Below are 24,055 nucleotides of genomic sequence, written 5' to 3' on the forward strand. Positions count from 1 at the left end.
GTAGCATGTTTGATATTAACATGCACACAACACTTTATCTCCTCTTTAACTGGGAGAGGACATGATTAAAGTGAAGTTCCTTCAGCATGGAGCTACTAATATATTCCTACTGGAGAGGAGCATCCTCTCTTTCTCTCCCTCTCTCCCTCTCTCCCCTCTCTCCCTCTCTCCCTCCCTCCCCTTTCTCCCTACCTGATTGCTTTGGTGAAACACACAATTAGCCAGCTGCTTCCCCTGATTAAAGAAACTCCCCTGTTTCTAGGCCATCTCCTCCTGCTCCTCCTTCCTCTAGCCCTCTCTCCACTCCTCCATCTGTCTCCTCCTTTCCCAAGTCTTCCTCTCTCTCCTCCTCACTATCTACCTCTCTGTCTTCCCCTCTCCACCCTCCTTTACCTCGCCCACACACTCTTTCATTTCCTGTCTACTCCCTTTTGCCCTCTCTCTCCCTGTCCTTCAATCTGTCTCTCCCTCTCTCTCTCTCACTTCTCCAGACGTTTATATCATCCCTCCGTCTTTCTCTCTCTCTCTCTCTTGGGTTTAGTCTCTCACTTCACTTCTCCCAACATTCAATTAACTTTCCACTTCCTCTCCACCGCGACTCCCCCGACGCGTCAATCACACTCTACTGCCGTGACGACTGACAGCTGGCCCCGCCCCTTCCTCCCAGCGGTGTCCTGTGTTCCGCCAGGCATGACCCAGTCACCTGGTGGGGGGCTCGCACCTCCCTGATGTACAGCCCTCTGGGATACCTGGTGGGGCAGGGCAGCCATACTGCCTGGGCTCAGGGAGGACACGCGAGGTTAACTGTTCATAGCAACTCCTGTTCATTAGCTCACTGGGTGTGAGGAACTGTGTGTGTGTATGTGTGCGTGCATGTGTGTGTGTGCTTTTCTGGTTTTGAGTCTCCCTGTCTCCAACCAGTATTGCAGAGAGGTAGTCCCATCAAAACCAGACATCTCTCCTTCAAAATACATCACCACATTGCCAAAACACAGAGGCAAAGCTGCATGTCTCCGATGGAAGCAGTGGTGGTAAAAGTACCCAATTGTCATACTTGAGTAAAAGTAAAGATACCTTAACAGAAAATGACTCAAGTAAAAGTGAAAGTCACCCAGTAAAATACTACTTGAGTAAAAGTCTGAAAGAATTTGATTTTAAATATAATTAAGTATCAAAAGTAAATGTATATTATATTAAGCAAACCAGACGGCACCATTTTCTTGTTTTTTAAATTTTCGGATAGTCAGGGGCACACTCCAACACTCAGACATAATTTACAAATGAAGTATTTGTGTTTAGTGAGTCCGCCAAATCAGAGGCAGTAGGGATGAGCAGGGATGTTCTCTTGATAAGTGCGTGAATTGGACCATTTTCCTGTCAAAATGTAACGTGTACTTTTGGGTGTCAGGGAAAATGCATTCTTAGGAATGTAGTCCAGTAAAAGTAAAAGTTGGCAAAAATATAAATAGTACAGTACAGATACCCCAAAAAACTACTTAAGTACTACTTTAAAGTATTTTTACTTAAGTACTTTACACCACTGAATGGACGTTTGATGTCAAATAAAAGCATAATAAAAAGTATTGACGTGTTCACTGTGTGATACTTTCAGGATTCTCCACGGTATAAAAGACCTGTCATGTTCTCCAGTTCTCAATTTCTTATGGCGTGTATCTGTTGTGTGTGTGTGTGTGGGTCTGTGTGTGTCAGTGTGAGCTGTAGCGATCCTCTGTGTCCTAATAGAGACAGTAAATCAGACAGACAGGGGCAGAGCCATGCTCCTGGTAGCAGCCTGTTAATCCACATCATTTCCCCAGACTCTTCTCTTCTTCTCCAAATGTGATGGGATTTACTCAGGGCCAAGGTACCCCACTGGTAATCCCTTAGAAATCTCCACACACTGTGGGTGGATGTGTGTGAGAGCGGGAGAGAGAGAGAAATAGAAAACAGAGCGCGTGAGAGGGACACACTGTGTGTCAGAGAGAAGGAAGACTAAGAGTAGGAGAAAGAGAGTGTGTTTACACAAATGATGCAAAAAACCCAGAAGAAAACTCCAGGCCCTAGCTGCAATGTAAAAGTGAGATGAGATTGATGTCTGAAGATGAAAGCTATACTAGAGGTAACCGTGCCTCTGCACCTAGCCAGCCTGCTACAGTAATCTGCTTGTCACATAAAAGCCAGCTTGCCTGTGTCTGGTAATGAAATGACAGAGGGGATATTACCCAGAATGACCTGCAGGACTGTCTGTCTGTGGACGCCACTGTGTCCTGTGTGTAATAGAATAATAGATTACATCTAGCAGACACATTCACACACCCTCAAGAACACACAGGTAGAGAGAGAGAGAGAGAAAAAAAATACACAGTTTGCTAATTACAGATGAGAACCATAGCCATTTTATCACCCAAAAGAAATATTCAGCATAATGCCTTACAGTATTGAGAGTATTGAGAGTGTGTGCGACAGTGTATGTGTGCATGTGTGTGAGTGTACTCACCACCCTGGTCGGTGGAGACTGTAAGGTGGCCACGGGTCAGGGTTAAGGGGTTTAGGGGTTAGAGTAGGTTGTCCACCCACTCTGGCCAGAGTGGGTGAAAATGCGGTTTGGTGATGAAATGTCACTTATGTTATAAAATACATTTTACCAAGACAAATATTATTATGTTCTGAATAATTCAGTGGGGTCTTTCTCTAACATATCATTAACATTATATCCTAAAAGTTGGATTTCGTAACCTAAAATATCTGATAATAAGCACAGAGCTCTGTTGACATAGCGGTGCAGGTTTCTCGTAACAACTTTTGAGGATTTTACATTTTGTGGTTCTCGTCTTCAAAGTTGTTTCCGCGGGTTGCAAAAAGATAAATTAGCATGACACGAGCTGAATTAAATGTAAAAGGCTTTGAAAATAAAAAGCTTGGTATACGCTCAGTGCTCCGTTGACATTTCACATTGATAAGCTTGTTTTTGTGAGTAATCTTCGAAAAAGAAAATGAGTTTCGAATTAATATGAAAAGCGTACACTAAAATATGAAAATACTATGTGTCATAATCGATATCCATTTTACCTTTATATTGTTTATGTCCCGCGGGTTCAAAGAGAAAGATGAGTTCAATGGGGAAAGTGAGCCTTTTAGGTAGCCAGTAGCCTTAATTCCTGCACAGAATCCAGCCTAGTTGACGCTATGCAATTTTCCAGATTTTTTACACGTTTTTTTCTCTTGCCTCCATTGATTTAGTCACCCTAATTCTGGCCATCCTACAAGGGTAAAAACTCCAATAACTTTTAAATGGATTATGATAGAGGCATGAGGTTTGAACCATTGGTTTTAGAGGACTATATACACAATTAACATATATTGGTCAACATATGTGTTTTTATTGGACACCCTAGTTAGAGGGTTTAAGGGTAAGAGGTCAGGGTCTGGTGTTAGAGGTCAGTGTATAGGTGTACTCACAGCCCTGGTCAGTTGAGACAGTGATGGCTGACAGGTTCAGGGTTAAGGGGGTTAGAGTTCAGTGGTTAGAGGTCAGCGTATAGGTCTACTCAACGCCCTGGTCGGTGGACACATATTGGCGGTCACGGGTCAGGGTTTAGGGTTTAGAGGTCAGGTGTTAGAGGTCAGCGTATAGGTGTACTCACCGCCCTGGTCGGTGGAGACAGTAATGGCGGCCACAGGTCTCGGGTAGTTAATCATCTTAGACACTCCATTCAGCGACTCGATCTCGAAGGTGTAGTTGGCGTGAGCAGAGAAGTCCATCACCATTACCGTGGTGTTAGTCAGGCCCTGGGGGTGGGGCACAAAGCGAAGCTCTTCCCCACAAAGCTGGCATTGGTCGGGCTCCGGGCCGCATTGCTTACATAGCACGTTATAGGTCAGGTCCCTGCGACCACCCATGTCGCTGGGAGGAGACCACTCTAACTGTAGACAGGTGTCATTCAGGTTGAAGACCACGTTACGAGGAGGGGAGGGGGGACCTGGAATAGCGAGAGAGAGCTTCATGTTGATTGATCATGTTTCTGCCTCAACATCTCTGTAGTTTCTGGTGGTATGAGTCCAAATCAACAGTATAATACACTTTGAAAAATAACAGGCAAATGTTATTCAATTTAAAGTGGAACTGACAGTCTTTTAACTACTTTGCAGATATGAAACAAACAGACAATCATATCAGTAAAAAATATAACATTCCCAGTTTATGCTACAAAACCAACTTTATAAGAGGTTTTAAAAATAGGTTCTATTTGACTCAAAATTCCATGACGTACAGTAAGACATTGTTGGCAGAATAGATGGATGCAGTTCAATACATGATTCATATAATTCAAATCAAATCAAATCAAATGTTATTGGTCACATGCGCCGAATACAACAGGTGCAGACATCACAGTGAAATGCTTACTTACAGCCCTTAACCAACAGTGCATTTATTTTTAACCAAAAAAAGTAAAAATAAAACAACAACAAAAAAAGTGTTGAGAAAAAAAAGAGCAGAAGTAAAATAAAATAACAGTAGGGAGGCTATATATACAGGGGGGTACCGTTGCAGAGTCAATGTGCGGGGGCACCGGCTAGTTGCTCTTCTAGTAATCTCACTGCAACTCCCCTCCATGTCTCCGACCACTACTTTGTTTCCTTTTCTCTCTCACTCTCCTCCAACACTACTCACTCTGCCCCTACACAGATGGTAATGCGCCGCCGCAACCTTCGCTCTCTCTCTCCCACTACTCTCTCCTCTTCCATCCTATCATCTCTTCCCTCTGCTCAATCCTTCTCCCTCCAATCTCCTGATTCTGCCTCCTCAACCCTCCTCTCCTCCCTTTCTGCATCCTTTGACTCTCTGTGTCCCCTATCCTCCCGGCCGGCTCGGTCCTCCCCTCCAGCTCCGTGGCTTGATGACTCATTGCGAGCTCACAGAACAGAGCTCCGGGCAGCGGAGCGGAAATGGAAGAAAACTAAACTCCCTGCCGACCTGGCATCTTTTCACTCCCTCCTCTCTACATTTTATTCATCTGTTTCTGCTGCTAAGGCCACTTTCTACCACTCTAAATTCCAAGCATCTGCCTCTAACCCTAGGAAGCTCTTTGCCACATTTTCCTCCCTGCTGAATCCCCCCCTCCCCCCTCCTCCTCTCTCTCTGTGGATGACTTCGTCAACCACTTTGAAAAGAAGGTTGACGACATCCGATCCTCGTTTGTTAAGTCTAATGACACTGCTGGTCCTACTCACACTGCCCTACCCTATGCTTTGACTTCTTTCTCCCCCCTCTCTCCAGATAAAATCCTGCGACTTGTGACTGCAGGCCGCCCAACAACCTGCCCGCTTGACCCCATCCCCTCCTCTCTTCTCCAGACCATCTCCGGTGACCTTCTCCCCTACCTCACCTCGCTGATCAACTCATCCTTGACCGCTGGCCATGTCCCTTCCGTCTTCAAGAGAGCGAGAGTTGCACCCCTTCTCAAAAAACCAACACTCGATCCCACTGATGTCAACAACTACAGACCAGTATCCCTTCTTTCTTTTCTTTCCAAAACTATTGAGCGTGCCGTCTTTAGCCAACTCTCTTGCTATCTCTCTCAGAATGAACTTCTTGATCCAAACCAGTCAGGTTTCAGGACTGGTCATTCAACTGAGACTGCTCTTCTCTGTGTCACGGAGGCTCTCCGCACTGCTAAAGCTAACTCTCTCTCCTCTGCTCTTGTCCTTCTAGACCTGTCTGCTGCCTTTGATACTGTGAACCATCAGATCCTCCTCTCCACCCTCTCCGAGCTGGGCATCTCCGGCGCGGCTCACTCCTGGATTGCGTCCTACCTGACCGGTCGCTCCTACCAAGTGGCGTGGTGAGAAGCTGTCTCCGCACCATGTGCTCTCACCACTGTTGTCCCCCAGGGCTCAGTTCTAGGCCCTCTCCTATTCTCCCTATACACCAAGTCACTTGGCTCTGTCATATCCTCACATGGCCTCTCCTATCATTGCTACGCTGACGATACACAACTAATCTTCTCCTTTCCCCCTTCTGATAACCAGGTGGCGAATCGCATCTCTGCATGTCTGGCAGACATATCAGTATGGATGACGGATCACCACCTCAAGCTGAACCCTGGCAAGACGGAGCTGCTCTTCCTCCCGGGGAAGGACTGCCCGTTCCATGATCTCGCCATCACGGTTGACAACTCCGTTGTGTCCTCCTCCCAGAGTGCGAAGAGCCTTGGCGTGACCCTGGACAACACCCTGTCGTTCTCCGCTAACATCAAGGCGGTGACCCGATCCTGCAGGTTCATGCTCTACAACATTTGGAGAGTACGACCCTGCCTTACACAGGAAGCGGCACAGGTCCTAATCCAGGCACTTGTCATCTCCCGTCTGGATTACTGCAACTCGCTGTTGGCTGGCCTCCCTGCCTGTGCCATTAAACCCCTACAACTCATCCAGAATGCCGCAGCCCGTCTGGTGTTCAACCTTCCCAAGTTCTCTCACGTCACCCCCCTCCTCCGCACACTCCACTGGCTTCCAGTTGAAGCTCGCATCCGTTACAAGACCATGGTGCTTGCCTATGGAGCAGTGAGGGGAACGGCACCTCCGTACCTTCGGGCTCTGATCAGTCCCTACACCCAAACGAGGGCATTGCGTTCATCCACCTCTGGCCTGCTGGCTCCCCTTCCTCTGCGGAAGCATAGTTCCCGCTCAGCCCAGTCAAAACTGTTCGCTGCTCTGGCACCCCAATGGTGGAACAAGCTCCCTCACGACGCCAGGACAGCGGGGTCACTCACCACCTTCCGGAGACATTTGAAACCCCACCTCTTTAAGGAATACCTGGGATAGGATAAAGTAATCCTTCTACCCCCCCCCCCAAAAAAAATAAATAAAAAAAATAAATAAAAAAAATTGGAAAGTGCTTTTCCCACTGGCTATAGGGTGAATGCACCAATTTGTAAGTCGCTCTGGATAAGAGCGTCTGCTAAATGACGTAAATGTGCCCTTGAGCAAGGCACTTAACCCTAATTGCTCCTGTAAGTCGCTCTGGATAAGAGCGTCTGCTAAATGACTAAAATGTAAATGTAAATGTAGTTGAGGTAGTTGAGGTAATATGTACATGTGGGTAGAGTTAAAGTGACTATGCATAAATAATTAACAGAGTAGCAGCAGCGTAAAAAGGATGGGGTGGGGGGGCAGTGCAAATAGTCCGGGTAGCCATGATTAGCTGTTCAGGAGTCTTATGGCTTGGGGGTAGAAGCTGTTGAGAAGTCTTTTGGACCTAGACTTGGCACTCCGGTACCGCTTGCCGTGCGGTAGCAGAGAGAACAGTCTATGACTAGGGTGGCTGGAGTCTTTGACAATTTTGAGGGCCTTCCTCTGACACCGCCTGGTATAGAGGTCCTGGATGGCAGGAAACTTGGCCCCAGTGATGTACTGGGCCGTACGCACTACCCTCTGTAGCGCCTTACGGTCGGATGCCGAGCAGTTGCCATACCAGTTGGTGATACAACCGGTCAGGATGCTCTCGATGGTGCAGCTGTTGAACTTTTTGAGGATTTGGGGACCCATGCAAAATCTTTTCAGTCTCCTGAGGGGGAAAAGGTGTTGTCGTGCCCTCTTCACGACTGTATTGGTGTGTTTGGAATATGATAGTTTGTTGGTGATGTGGACACCAAGGAACTTGAAACGCTCGACCCACTCCACTACAGCCCCGTCGATGTGAATGGGGGCGTGTTTGGTCCTCCTTTTCCTGTAGTCCATGAACATCTCCTTTCCCTTGCTCATGTTGAGGGAGATGTTGTTGTCCTGGCACCACACTGCCAGGTCTCTGACCTCCTCTCTATAGGCTGTCTCATCGTTGTCGGTGATCAGGCCTACCTCTGTTGTGTCGTCAGAAAACACAATGATGGTGTTGGAGTTGTGCTTGGCCACGCAGTCATGGGTGAACAAGGAGTACAGGAGGGGACTAAGCACGCACCCCTGAGGGGACCCCGTGTTGAGGATCAGCGTGGCAGATGTGTTGTTGCCTACCCTTACCACCTGGGGATGCCCATCAGGAGTCCAGGATCCAGTTGCAGAAGGAGGTGATTAGTCCCAGGGTCCTTAGCTTAGTGATGAGCTTTGAGGGCACTATGGCGTTGAATGCTGAGCTGTAGTCAATGAACAGCATTCTCACATAGGTGTTCCTTTTGTCCAGGTGGAAAAGGGTATTGTGGAGTGCGATTGAGATTGCGTCATCAGTGGATCTGTTGGGGCAGTATGCGAATTGGAGTGGGTCTAGGGTTTCCGGGATGATGGTGTTGATGTGAGTCATGACCAGCCTTTCAAAGCACTTCACGGCTACCCACGTGAGTGCTACGGGGCGGTAGTAATTTAGGCTGGCTACCTTCACTTTCCTGGGCACAGGGACTATGGTGGTCTGCTTGAAACATGTAGGTATTACAGACTCGGTCAGGGAGAGTATGAAAATGTCAGTGAAGACACTTGCCAGTTGCTCTGAGTACATGTCCTGGTAATCCGTCTGGCCCCGCGGCCTTGTGAATGTTGACCTGTTTAAAGGTCTTGTTTACATCGGCTAAGGAGAGCATGATCACACAGTCGTCTGGAACAGCTGGTGCTCTCATGCATGCTTCAGTGTTGCTTGCCTCGAAGTGAGCATAAAATATATTTAGCTCGTCTGGTAGGCTCGTGTTACTGGGCAGCTCGCGGCTGGGTTTCCCTTTGTAGTCCATCATTGGAGGAATGGGCGAGTGACCAACTTTTTCCCCTCATATAATTTTTTGGTGGCTACAGCTAGAGATGCAGGTGTCATTTGGTTAGCTAAGCAATACATATGAATCGCTTTGCTAGCTAGCTAGCTATACTGAACTTGAATGACTGTTATCCAGTTAGCATATCTTGTGCATTCGTAAATTCACTCTGGCAATCCAATCCAATTTCAGAGCACTCTCATCTAAGTGTGCAGGATAACTGATGAATTTACGAACACGCAACACCGCCGAACTGACCGGTGTCAGTAAACGTCAGACAAAAATAGCAATTGAATTGTAACCAGCAGCACAGTTAGTCACTAACAGTCTAGATAACATGTAAACAGCCTAACCAGCTCTGTTAGGGTGAATAAAATGGTCAGAATGAGGTGTTCTCTCATTTTCATCTGGAAGTAGCTAGCAAGCTAGCCAACTTTAGACAGTTAGCTTGGGTGCTTGACTGCCATTGTGAGGAATGCTCAGATCAACCCTACTCCTCGGCCAGAGCGTCCAGTGTCAATAGTGCAGTGTGCTCTGAATTTACGAACAACCCAGAGAGCACTCTGACATATTGAAGGCAATTTACAAACGCACCCTTAGTTGTCAATCAAATGTATTTGGCATCGATCAAATGGGTAGGCAGGCAAGTTCCCATTCAGTTGTCAAAACGTGGGACGAGCAGGCTACTATTCACCATTGTTCATCAGTGCAATTTTGACAGCCAACTAGCTGAAAAAGTTTGAGAGTGTTTATCTAATGTTCCCTTGTTAGATTTTAGCTCATCTCACTCTGGCTAGCATTAGCTGTTGATCTTGCTGTTGTTTATGTGCATAACTAAGTGAGGACTGTAAAGTTCCCAAATGTAAGAGGAGTCCCGTGGTATTTACATATTTGCAGAAATCCATTCAGGTGTATTTTGTGGCTTTTGGTGAATGCGTTCTAATGATCTAAAGTCGCGCTGTTGCTCCTGCCTGTAAACACACGGTCCAGCTCAAAGGGAATGATGGCAGGCCCATGTGGCAAATGGCTTATTTGCATAAAGGCCTACTGTAGCTCTGATTGGCTATGGCACACAGGTCTGCGTAGACTCAGGTCCTGGACGAGACAGATGTTTTTATTAGGTTTTATTAGCTGCAGTGTCTATTAATTGTCCAAATCCACGCCCGCGTATTTTCACAAATACCTTACTCTACATCATTCCCAAACATTCTATGAATTCATGAAAACGTGAAGTGCTCACTTGTCAGAAAACGTTTTTAAAAAGTGTAATGTTCTTCCTGGGGGTGTATATGAACAGATTTTAATACGATTTCATGTTGCTAAAACGCTACCAGTTCCACTTTAAACATAGCTAAAAAACGAAACCTTGCTATCATAATGTCATGTCTACTTTGAAGCCATTGTTCTTTTTGACAAAAATCTACTATCTACTACAGACAGCTTATCATCAAGGTGACTTCTTCTCCATTGTGTGTGAAGTTATTCTGGGAGAGGTATTGTGAGAATAGGAGCATGCAGGCATTGAGTAGATGTGAGCAGGCATTCTGTGTGTGTGTGTGTGTGTGTGTGTGTGTGTGTGTGTGTAGGTATTGTGCTGTACAGAGCAGTCTGCCAGCTGTCAGAGGGGCAGTGTTAAAAGGCCTGGGGGATTTAAACTCTCCAGTCCTGCCAAGCTCTCTGTCTGTCTGGACAATAGGCTGGAGCCCTCTCCTGCCCTACCCCACTTCCAATCCCCCTCTCCTGTCCTCCCCCTGCCTTCCCCTCTCCAGCTCCCCCTACTCACCTTCCTCACACCCCTTCTTTCTATCCCCCTTCATTGTCCTCCCCTCCAGCCAGCCCCTCTCCATAAATAAACTCTCTCTCTCTCTCTCGTCAGTCCTGCTTAGTGTTTCTTTCTCAGGACAAATGAAGGAAGCACCTCCTCTTCCACCTCCTCCTCCTCCTCTGTCAGTATCTGTCCGTTCTCTTCCTCAACTCTCTACCCTCTCTTTCCTCCTCTTCCTCTCTCTCTACATGTCTATTTGTCTTTCTCTACTCTACCTGTCCCCTTTTCATTCTCTCTCTCTCCATCTCTTGCTCGCTCTTACTCTCTTTGGTCCATTTACAAAAAAAAATTACAATATTAAATAATTTTGGTATATCTCGGTCTTTGTTCCTGAGTATATAACACTACATGCCTGTACTGTACTCTCCCTGAGTGTACTGAGTGCTGCTGGGACATTTACGACATTGCCTAATTGATTGATGATACTCACGTGTGCAGGCCATAGTGGGTGGGTCTCGCTCAGCTCTGTAGAAAGTCTTCTCACAGTGGCAGAAAGCAGCCCCCTCACCGTAGCTGAAACTGTGAGGGGGACACTTGGAACACTTGATGTTCCCCGCAAATGCCTTGTAGAAGCCTGGTCGACACGCTGCGGAGAGAAAGAGGGATATATGGCTATATAAATGTATATGTCAGAATCACAGACACAGAGATATGGTTATATACAGTGCCTTCAGAAAGTATTCAGACCCCATGACTTTTTCCAAATGTTGTTAGGTTAAAATGTATTGCATAGTTTTTTCCCCTCATCAATCTACACACAATACCCCATAATGACAAAGCAAAAACAGGTTTTTATAAATTGTTGCTAATTTATAAAAAATAAAAAACAAAAACATCACATTTACATAAGTATTCAGACCCTTTACTCAGTACTTTGTTAAAGCACCTTTGGCAGCAATTACAGCCTCGAGTCTTCTTGGGTATGACGCTACAAGCTTGGCACACCTGTATTTGGGGAGTTTCTCTCATTCTTCTCTGCAGATCCTCTCAAGCTCTGTTAGGTTGGATGGGGAGTGAGAGCTATTTTCAGGTCTCTCCAGCAATGTTTGATCGGGTTCAAGTACGGGCTCTGGCTGGGCCACTCAAGGACATTCAGAGACTTGTCCCGAAGCCACTCCTGCGTTGTCTTGGCTGTTTGCTTAGGGTCGTTGTCCTGTTGGAAGGTGAACCTTCGCCCCATTCTGAGGTCCTGAGTGCTCTGGAGCAGGTTTTCTTCAAGGATCTCTCTGCACTTTGTTCCGTTCATCTTTCCCTCGATCCTGACTAGTCTCCCAGTCCCTGCTGCTAAAAAACACCCCCACAGCATGATGCTGCCACCATCATGCTTCACCGTAGGTATGGTGCCAGGTTTCCTCCAGACGTGACGCTTGGCATTCAGGCCAAAGAGTTGAATCTTGGTTTCATCAGACCAGAGAATCTTGTTTCTCATGGTCTGAGAGTCTTTAGGTGCCTTTTGGCAAACTTCAAGCGGGCTGTCATGTGCCTTTTACTGATGAGTGGCTTCCGTCTGGCCACTCTACCATAAAGGCCTGATTGGTGGAGTGCTGCAGAGATGGTTGTCCTTCTGGAAGGTTCTCCCATCTCCACAGAGGAATGCTAGAACTCTGTCAGAGTGACCATTGGGTTGTTGGTCACCTCCCTGACCAAGGCCCTTCTCCCCTGATTGCTCAGTTTGGCCGGGCGGCCAGCTCTAGGAAGACTCTTAGTGGTTCCAAACCTCTTCCAGTTAAGAATGATGGAGGCCACTGTGTTCTTGGGGACCTTCAATGCTGCAGAAAGTATTTGGTACCCTTCCCCAGATCTGTGCCACGACACAATCCAGTCTCGGAGCTGTACGGACATTCCTTTGACCTCATGGCTTGGTTTTCGCTCTGACATGCACTGTCAACTGTGGGACCTTATATAGACAGGTGTGTGCCTTTCCAAATCATGTCCAATCAATTTAATTTACCACAGGTGGACTCCAATCAAGTTGTAGAAACATCTCAAGGATGATCAATGGAAACAGGATGCACCTGAGATCAATTTCGAGTCTCATAGCAAAGGGTCTGAATACTTATGTAAATAAGGTATTTCTGTTATCTATTTTTAATACATGTGCAAAAGTTTCTAAAAACCTGTTTTCGCTTTGTCATTATTGGGTATTGTGTGTAGATTGCTGAGGATTTGTATTTATTTAATCAATTTTAGAATAAGGCTGTAACGTAACAAAATGTGGAAAAAGTCAAGGAGTCTGAATACTTTCCGAAGGCGCTGTATGTCAGGATAACAGACACAGAGATATGGTTATATATGGCAGGATAACAGACACAGAGATGTGGTTATATATGGCAGGATAACAGAGAGATATGGTTATATATGGCAGGATAACAGACACAGATATATGGTTATATATGGCAGAATAACAGACACAGAGATATGGTTATATATGGCAGGATAACAGACACAGAGATGTGGTTATATATGGCAGGATAACAGACACAGAGATATGGTTATATATGGCAGGATAACAGACACAGAGATGTGGTTATATATGGCAGGATAACAGACACAGAGATATGGTTATATATGGCAGGATAACAGACACAGAGATGTGGTTATATATGGCAGGATAACAGAGAGATATGGTTATATATGGCAGGATAACAGACACATAGATATGGTTATATATGGCAGGATAACAGACACAGAGATATGGTTATATATGGCAGGATAACAGACACAGAGATATGGTTATATATGGCAGGATAACAGACACAGAGATGTGGTTATATATGGCAGGATAACAGACACAGAGATGTGGTTATATATGGCAGGATAACAGACACAGAGATGTGGTTATATATGGCAGGATAACAGACACAGAGATATGGTTATATATGGCAGGATAACAGACACAGAGATGTGGTTATATATGGCAGGATAACAGACACAGAGATATGGTTATATACGGCAGGATCACAGACAATGACCGGTCCTGCCACTAATACCAGAATGGTTTAATATTGTGATTTTTAGCAAATTGACAAAAGAGAAAGAGAGATGGCATCAAATGGCAGGACATCTGTTAGACACAGTCAAGGGACAGGCAAACACAATCTGTTGACCTTATGAAATTAATCTCTACTGATTTATATCCAGAAAGATGAAGAAAATGAAGTACATTGAAAGGAGTAATGAGAAAAAATATCCCTCTATTCTTTCCCTTTCTTCTCCTGCACTCTGTCCCTCCCTCTTTCCCTGCAGTCTGCTCCAAAAGCCTGTATGCCTCAGGGACAAATGGCCTTTCAAATCCCTCTCAGCCTTTAACCGATGGACCACACACACACACACACACACACACACCATCCCCGAGTACGCAGTCAGAGGAGAATTCCACTTCTGGGGTTGTCAGAGTGCCCATCGATTTAACAAGGTAACACAGGCTGAGCCATCTGAGGGCTTCACCTTGAAATACTGAGGGTCTTGAGTTGTGTGTGTGTGTGTGTGTGTGTGAGGATCGTGTCTCTCCATGTCTCCCTCTGATAAATGATCCTACAGCAGCCCTGAAACCACACTCATGCAGATCAAATGGGAGAAATTAGGACAGGACAATGACACACACACACTCAAAGACACACAACTACAGACACACACCCACACACATGCATGCACAAACAATGCAGAACCCCCTTCCACCAACACACACATAGCTGCAGTATGAATATGATGAGTGACACCCCCTGCAGCGGCCCAAGGTTGGCTGTGCCATTAACCTCTGATAGTACATGGCTTTATACATGGCCTTGAGTCACACACTGTCACTCAGTTATTCCCCCAGCAGAACTGTTTTAAACTGTCAACCTAATGATGCTTCTGTCTGACCCTCACACAGCTGAGGGATGAGACACACACACACACACACACACACACACACACACACACACACACACACACACACACACACACACACACACACACACACACACACACACACACACACACACACACACACACACACACACACACACACACACACACACACACACACACACACACACACACACACACACACACACACACACACACACATACGCCAAGGCCTCCTGCTAAAATGGACTCACCAATAAAACAACTGTAACTACAACAACACACGTACTAAAACCTTGCAGCCGGCTGCATTAGAATGAGCTCTCCATAATTGAAACGACTGCTAAATGCATACAAGAGGTATTTGATTAACCGCATATTCATTTGATACCTTTGTGAATTACTGTGAATTACTTGATACCTTTGTGAATTACTCACCAATGACTGTGGTGAGTTTTCAAATCAGGATTCAAAACAGGTCCTGTCCTATGTAGGACAAATACAGTACAAAACAGCTATCAAAACAAAGTAATAACTGCTATTCAAATGAAAGTTTACATGGTTGAATAATGTCTGTTCCATCGTGGCAAGACTATTTGCTAGGCTCTGTTGTTGTTGATGTGGTAACACTGATTATATTAGACCAGAAAGTAACGCAACACACTGTATCAACCCTGACTCTGAGAGAGAGAAAGAAAGACAGAGAGAGATGGTAAAGGTAGAGAGCCAGAGAGAAAGTGTGTAAGTGTGCACATGCAAGTGTGTGTGTGTGTGTGCGTGCGTGCATGGTTTGTGTGTGCTAGACGGCATTGGGCAGAGAGGGGGGCGTTCTAAGTGAAGATCATACCCTAAACCGTGGGCCCAGGGGCTGGGCTGAATCTTGCCCTGCTTCCCAAGGTTAACGAGCTCTGGAAGTCATCCACCACAACCACCAGACAACCCCAGATAGACCTACAGAACCTCTGAGGCTGGGCTCTGGATGAACTGACTGACCGGGTTCTCCACCCACTGGACCAGAACTGGCAAGAGCAGCATGACAGCCCAGAACAGATGTGTAGGGAGTGTGTGTGTGTGTGTGTATATGTGTTTGTATCTTTGTGCTCTCAGCACGGTGGGCGATGGATCTCTCGTGGACTTCTCGTGGCGGCGAAGAGCAGCGATTCCAAGAGAAGCACAATTCTGCAGCATTTACTAGCAGAACCACATCAACAAATGTTGCAGAATAGTTCAGCTCTTGAAATCAAAGAAAGTGTGAGGCGATGCAGGCAGGGGATGAGTTAACCCTGAGGTGGGATGTATCTGGATAGCATTATGTGTGTGTGTTTCTGTGTGTGTAACATGGTAAGGATGAGATATTGTGGAGTTGAGATGTGGTAGTGTTGCATATGGAGAATGAGCCTTTTTCAATCCTTTTCCACAAAAAGCGGTTATCTACTTTCCCTGATGGAAAAACTCTTCCTCCATATTGCTTTTTTCTGGGCGGCGGGAAAACAGGTCTTGTCTCACTATCCTTGTGTAGCTGTGTGTACACATGCCATTCATAGTACTACTACACAACAGTGCCATTGCATTTCCCATCCTGCTCTACATAGATTAGATCATCTATCATCCCCTTAGAGGAAATGTAGCCTATAGTGTATACGATGCAGTTATATATAGATGCAGTTAGATGTTATTAAACACTATATATACAAAAGTATGTGGACACCCCTTCAAATTAGTGGATTCGGCTATTTCAGCCACACCCGTTGCTGACAGATGTCTAAAATGGAGCACACAGCCATGCAATCTCCATAGACAAACATTGGCAGCAGAATGGCCCGTAATGAAGAGCTCAGTGTATTACAACGTCGCACCGTCATAGGATGCCACCTTTCCAATAAGTCAGTTCGTCAGATTTCTGCCCTGCTAGAACTGCCCCGGTCAACTGTAAGTGCTGTTATTGTGAAGTGGAATCGTCGAGGAGCAACAACGGCTCAGCCGCGAAGTGGTAGGCCACACAAGCTCATAGAATGGGACCGACAAGTGCTGAAGCACGTAAAAATAATCTGTGCTCGGTTGCAACACTCACTACCGAGTTCCAAACTGCCTCTGGAAGCAACGTCAGCACAAGAACTGTTCGTCGGGAGCTACATAAAATGGGTTTCCATGGCGAAGCAGCCGCACACAGGATCACCATGCGCAATGCCAAGCGTCGGCTGGAGTGGTGTATAGCTCGCCACCAATGGAGTGATGAATCACGCTTCACCATCTGGCAGTCTGACGGACAAATCTGTGTTTGGCGGATGCCAGGAGAACACTACCTGCCAGAATGCATAGTGCCAACTGTAAAGTTTGGTGGAGGGGGAATAATGGTCTGGGGCTGTTTTTCATGGTTCGGGCTAGGCCCCTTAGTTCCAATGAAGGGAAATCTTAACGTTACAGCATACAATAACATTCTAGACGATTCTGTGCTTCCAACTTTGTGGCAACAGTTTGGGGAAGGCCCTTTCCTGTTTCAGCATGACAATGCCTCCGTGCACAAAGCGAGTTCCATACAGAAATGGTTTGTCAAGATTGGTGTGGAAGAACTTGACTGGCCTGCACAGAGCCCTGACCTCAACCCCATTGAACACCTTTGGGATGAATTGGAACGCCGACTGTGAGCCAGGCCCAACATCAGTGCCCAACCTCATTAATGCACTTGTGGCTGAATGGAAGCAAGTCCCCGCAGCAATGTTCCAACATCTAATGGAAAGCCTTCCCAGAAGAGTGGAGGCTGTTATAACAGCAAAAGGGGGACCAACTCCATATTAATGGCCATGAACTTGGAATGAGATGTTTGATGAGCAGGTGTCCACATACTTTTGGTCATGTAGTGTATTATTATATTGATTATATAGTGTAATTTTCCACATGTTGGACATAGAAGAGCCAAGAAGCGTTATCCGATTAAATTACAGTACTAACATTACAATAACAACAAAACAGCTCACACGCTATCCCTGGATACAGTACAGTCGTGGTCAAAATGAAAATGAACTTAATCCCAAAAAAACATTTCCACTGCATTTCAGCCCTACCACAAAAGGACCAGCTGCCATCATGTCAGTGATTCTCTCGTTAACACAGGTGAGAGTGTTGTCGAGGACAAGGCTGGAGATCACTCTGTCATGCTGATTGAGTTAGAATAACATACTAGAAGCTTTAAAAGGAGGGTGATGCTTGAAATCATTGTTCTTCCTCTATTAACCATGGTTACCTGCAAGGAAACACGTGCCGTCATCATTGCTTTGCACAAAAAGGGCTTCACAGGCAAGGATATTGCTGCTAGTAAGATTGTTTGGGGCATCCGGAAAACACTTTGTCCAGAGAAGAAAAGGTGAGCGCTACCATCAGTCCTGTGTCATGCCAACAGTAAAGCATCCTGAGACCATTCATGTGTGGGGTTGCTTCTCAGCCAAGGGAGTGGGCTCACTCACAATTCTGCCTAAGAACACAGCCATGAATAAAGAATGGTACCAACACATCCTCCGAGAGCAACTTCTCCCAATCATCCAAGAACAGTTTGGTGACGACCAATGCCTTTCCAGCATGATGGAGCACCTTGCCATAAGGCAAAAGTGATAACTAAGTGGCTCGGGGAACAAAACATCGCCATCCCCAGACCTTAATCCCATTGGAAACTTGTGGTCAATCCTCAAGAGGCGGGTGGACAAACAAAAACCCACAAATTCGGACAAACTCCAAGCATTGATTAAGCAAGAATGGGCTGCCATCAGTCAGGATGTGGCCCAGAAGTGAATTGACATCATGCCAGGGCGGATTGCAGAGGTCTTGAAAAAGAAGGGTCAACACTGCAAATATTGACTCTTAGCATAAACTTAATGTAATTGTCAATAAAAGCCTTTGACGCTTATGGAATGCTTGTAATTATACTTCAGTATACCATAGTAACTGACAAAAATATCTCATAACACTGAAGCAGCAAACTTTATGAAGATCAATACTTGTGTCATTCTCAAAACTTTTGACCACGACTGTACATGTATGGTTACCCATCCATTCCTGTTAGATCTGTGAAGGAGAGGGAACGAGGGCAGAGTGCAGAGGGGGTTAGGAAACATCTCTTCTAGAATGAGATGCAACTTCGACTTCGACTCATCTGCCTTGGGATTTTTCTGTAATTACAACCCAATTTTTGGGATATCCAAGAGGAGATGCCGGCGTTACAGAGGCAAGAGAGGGGGAGTCCTGGCGAGATTAAGGGGAAGGGAAAACCGGCCACCTCCTTCCTTCCATTCTATTGGTCAATAATCACTTTCAGTCACTTGATAATAAGATGGATGACCTCCAATCACGGATTTGCTACCAACGGGACTCTCGTAACTGCAATATTCTCTGCTTTTCTGAAACATGGCTTTCGGACAAGATACATTTACATTTACATTTACGTCATTTAGCAGACGCTCTTATCCAGAGCGACTTACAAATTGGTGCATTCACCCTATAGCCAGTGGGATAACCACTTTACCATTTTTTTTTTTTTTGGGGGGGGGGGCGGGGGGGTAGAAGGATTACTTTATCCTATCCCAGGTATTCCTTAAAGAGGTGGGGTTTCAAATGTCTCCGGAAGGTGGTGAGTGACTCTGCTGTCCTGGCGTCGTGAGGGAGCTTGTTCCACCATTGGGGTGCCAGAGCAGCGAACAGTTTTGACTGGGCTGAGCGGGAACTATGCTTCCGCAGAGGAAGGGGAGCCAGCAGGCCAGAGGTGGATGAACGCAATGCCCTCGGTTGGGTGTAGGGACTGATCAGAGCCTGAAGGTACAGAGGTGCCGATCCCCTCACAGCTCCATAGGCAAGCACCATGGTCTTGTAACAGATGCGAGCTTCAACTGGAAGCCAGTGGAGTGTGCGGAGGAGCGGAGTGACGTGAGAGAACTTGGGAAGGTTGAACACCAAACGGGCTGCGGCATTCTGGATGAGTTGTAGGGGTTTAATGGCACAGGCAGGGAGCCCAGCCAACAGCGAGTTGCAGTAATCCAGACGGGAGATGACAAGTGCTTGGATTAGGACCTGTGCCGCTTCCTGTGTAAGGCAGGGTCGTACTCTCCGAATGTTGTAGAGCATGAACCTGCAGGATCGGGTCACCGCCTTGATGTTAGCGGAGAACGACAGGGTGTTGTCCAGGGTCACGCCAAGGCTCTTCGCACTCTGGGAGGAGGACACAACGGAGTTGTCAACCGTGATGGCGAGATCATGGAACGGGCAGTCCTTCCCCGGGAGGAAGAGCAGCTCCGTCTTGCCAAGGTTCAGCTTGAGGTGGTGATCCGTCATCCATACTGATATGTCTGCCAGACATGCAGAGAAGGCCCTCCGTCGTCCCCCATTTGGCAAATCAGATCATGACTCCGTTCTATTTCTTCCTGTTTACATGCAGAAGCTCAAACAGGACTCGCTCCGTGACTCGCTCTGTTGAGAAATGGTCATCAGAATCAGACATTATGCTACAGGACTGCTTTGATAGCGCTGATTGGAATAATATTATGTTCCGAGACTAACCACCTCCGTCACCGGCTTCATTAGGAAATGCATCGGCGACGTTGTCCCCACAGTGAAGGAACCCTGCTTCCCCAATCAAAAGCCCTAGATTAACACAGAGGCTACGACCTCCGCAGAGTCATCAAACGAGCAAAAGGACAATATAGGAATAAGGTGGAATTACACAGGCTCCGACGCCGGCCACATGTGGCAGGGGCTACAGTCCATTACGGATTACAAAGGAAGACCCAACCGTGATCTGCCTAACAATGCCTCTTTACCAGACAAACTCAATGCATTTTATGCACACTTCGACAATAACAAGGGCCCCCACCGACCAAGAGGACTGGGTGATCTCGCTCTCAGAGGCTGACGTGAGTATGGTCTTTAATCAGGTCTACACTAGCAAGGTCGGTGGTATTCCAGGGTACGTTCTCAGAGCATGTGCAGAGAAGCTGGCAGGCATATTCACGGTCATTTCAACCTCTCCTTGTCCCAGTCTATAATCCCCAAATGTTTTAAGCTGACCACCATCATTCCTGTTCCCAAAAACTCTAAGGCTTCATGACACAATGACTACCACACTGTAGCACTCACATCTGTAATCATGATGTGATTTGAAAGGCTAGTCATGGCACACATCAACTTCATCATCCCAGACACCCTAGACCCACTCCAATTTGCATACCGCCCGAACAGATCCATAGATGACGCAATCTCAATTGCACTCCACACTGCCCTCCCACACCTAGATGAGAGGAATACCTATGTGAGAATGCTGTTCATTGACTACAGCTCAGCGTTCAACACCATTGTCCTTTCTAAGCTCGCCATCAAGCTTAGTACCCTGGAACTGAACACCTCCCTCTGCAACAGGATCCTGGACTTGCTGACTGGCCGACCCCAGATGGTGAGGGTAGGCTGACCCTCAACACGGGGGCCCCACAGGTGTGTGTGCCTAGTCCCCTCCTGTACTCCCTGTCCACCCATGACTGCGGCCACGCACGACTCCAACACCATCATCAAGTTTGCTGACGACACAATGGTGGTAGGCCTGATCACCGACGACTATGACACAGTCTACATGGAGAAGGTCAGTGACCAGGCAGTGTGGTGCCGGGACAACAACCTCTTCCTCAATGTCAGTAAGACTAAGGAGCTGATCGTAGACTATAGGAAACGGGGGGGCGAGTACGCACCAAATCCACATCGACTGGGCTGCAGTGGAGTGGGACAGAGAGCTTCAAGTTCCTCTGTGTCCAAATCACTAAGGACTTAAAAATGGTCCACACACATGTACACAGTCGTGAAGAAGCCATTGACTGTTCTTTCTGCTTCCGGTACCGGTGCATCAAGTCTGACACCAACAGGCTCCTGAACAGCTTCTATCCCCAAGCCATAAGACTGCTAAATAGCTAACAAAATGGCTATACGGACTATCTGAGTTGACCCTTTAAATTTTGCACTGTCTCTATGCACACTCCAACACACACACACACACACACACACACACACAAATGAGCCAATTAAGTCTTCCCCTGGCTCAGCTTACAGCTGGTTATGGCAGAGGTCGCACGCTCGCTCGCTCGCTCGCTCTCACACACACACACACACACACACACACACACACAAACACACTTCATTTGCTCACACACACATAACATGCACACACATTTATACTGACTCTACACACATGCACACACACTCACATACAATATACGTTGCTGCTACTCTGTTTGTCATATATCCTGATGTGTTTTTGTTCAACCTTATACTATTTTTAGTACTACATTGATATTGATTACTGCATTGTTGGGTTTAAAGCTTGCAAGAAAGGCATTTCACTGTACTTGTGCACGTGACATTAAAACTTGAAACTTGATCTTGAGCCATGGGACGTGGTCTATCCTGTGAGAGATTACAAACATCCTCTATAGCTACACCTGAGTTCCTCACCATCCTAGCGGTGTTATATAGCTCTGCTGAGACTGAGAGGAGTCTATCTCTCAGATACCATAGAAAAATGATATCATAGATCCTCAGATATTCATTAAGATATCAGAAGGGTTAATTTGTATTACAGTGAGTGAGAGATGTCAGCTGCGATTACATGAGGCTGAGTCCTCTCTTCTCTCTCTCTCTCTCCCCCGTCCTCACACGCCTCTGCTCTCCGTCTGTTGTGTTTACATCTTGACATTTGAGAGATCTCTCCCTAAGCCGTGTTTCTCCCCCGTGCCTCCCCCTTCACCTTGATGTTCCTGATCTAATCTCAGCTATTACAACCCAGATCTCAATCTCTACATGGCATTTAGCATCAACACGACCTGCCGTTCGCAGCACAACACACACAGGATGTTTACTGTGTGTGTGTAGTGGGGGTTGGCTGTAGCTACTGTAGCTTAGCCTTGCAGATGATGTCACCTTGTCTGAGACCTGAAGTTACTGACACACCTGAAGCTGAGTTTTAAATAGAGCTGAGGGTTGATTGTATAGTGTGAAGTACTGTATCCAAAAAGATCTAAGGTCTAACATGGAGAGTGTTCGATAGGGGGATAGGGAAAGAGAAAGACAGAGAAAAACAGAAAAGAGGGGAGGAGACAGGAAAGAGACAAAGGGAGAGGGAAGGAGAGAGAGACATAAAGAGAGAGAGAGGGAAATAGAGAGAGACTCCTGTCTCTACAGTACAGTCCAGGCAGTGTTAGCCCTGTCCGCTCCGTCAGTAATATCTTAGTAACATTATCACAGGCTGAGATCCGATAACACTGTGGTTTTATGGACCTTTCAGAGGTCAGCGCCGCTCGCTGCTCCTTACAGAAATGTTTATCGCTGGGGAGAAACAGTCTTTGGCCAAATGAACTAACGGAGTAGTAAACCTATCAGCAGACATCCTTTCCAGCAGAGTCCCAGGGAGGGAGGGAGGGAGGGAGGGAGAGAGAGAGGGGGGAGGGAGGGGGGAGGGAGAGAGAGAGAGAGCGAGAGAGAGAGAGAGAGAGAGAGAGAGAGAGAGAGAGAGCGAGAGAGAGAGAGAGAGAGAGAGAGAGCGCGAGGTAGAGAGACCTAGGGAGAGAGAGAGAGAACGAGAGAGAGAGAAAGACAGAGAGGCAAAGAGAGAGAGAGACGGAGACAGAGAGTGCAGTCCTACAGTAAATCGTCCTCAGACACTAACCCACTCAACCCAGTGCCATGAGGCCAGAGATAGACAGTAAAACAGGGCTTTTATGGGCCGACCAGCCAGAGACAGGGAGACAATGACCTGGGCTGGCACACAGACAAACAAAGCACACCACGGACTGAGATTAGGATGTCCAGGACTCTGGCCGACAGAGAGAATAGATGGCAATAACCCCAACCATTACTTGGATGTTACCTTCAATACTATTTTAAGGTTAGCATTCAGTACAAATATATAATCCTGAAGTGCAATAGTGCAGTGTATGTGTATGCTTTCGTGCAAGATAAGGAACTTAGAGTATGGTCCTTCTCAGGCCTACTGCAGCCCTCTCCTTCTGCAGTCCTAACCTGCCGCAGAACAGAGCAGCCCCTCTCCTCTCTCCCTTAAAGCCCTCATTAACTGATGGTTAATTTTCTAAAATGGAGACAGGGATGTAATTTACCTCCTAGGAAGAAGGATGGGATGCAGCAATGTGCTTGGATTCCTAATGGCACAAACAAAGTTAATGAATACTTAATAAGGTGTTATGAAGATTGTTGTTGTGACTCGACCCAACTTTCCCTTCCACATGATGGATGCCCATCGAGAGCTTTAACACCCCTTTAAATCACACACACACACACACACACACACACACACACACACACACACACACACACACACACACACACACACACACACACACACACACACACACACACACACACACACACACACACACAGTGTTAAATCACACTAAATGATCTTCGCTCAAAATCTCATTAGCATAAAACCCCTCTCTCTGAAATAAACAACGTCTGAGCCACGCCAGAAGAACACAACAAACAACGTTGGAGATAATGACAACATGACAGGCCTCAACAACAACACTGGAGAGAATCCCTCACTCTAACTGCAACACTATTTTAATCCATCACCTTAACTATGATGACACTTTACACTGTGATGTTCTCTGCACTT

General features: G+C 46.4%; 1 protein-coding gene across 1 annotated transcript in view; it reads right to left on the reverse strand.

The window, feature by feature from the left end:
- The window catches only part of epha6 (eph receptor A6), a 171,289-nt gene that overhangs the window by 46,885 nt on the left and 100,349 nt on the right, over positions 1–24,055 (reverse strand). The window contains exons 6-7 of the mRNA XM_084162398.1: positions 10,985–11,140; positions 3,645–3,980 (exon numbers count right to left, since the gene is read on the reverse strand). Of these exons, the coding sequence (XP_084018524.1) occupies positions 3,645–3,980; positions 10,985–11,140 (492 nt within the window). The remainder of the gene's footprint in view (positions 1–3,644; positions 3,981–10,984; positions 11,141–24,055) is intronic.

The sequence above is a fragment of the Coregonus lavaretus genome (genome assembly GCF_964263955.1).
Source record: "Coregonus lavaretus genome assembly, chromosome: 5".
Classification (NCBI taxonomy): Eukaryota; Metazoa; Chordata; class Actinopteri; order Salmoniformes; family Salmonidae; genus Coregonus; species Coregonus lavaretus.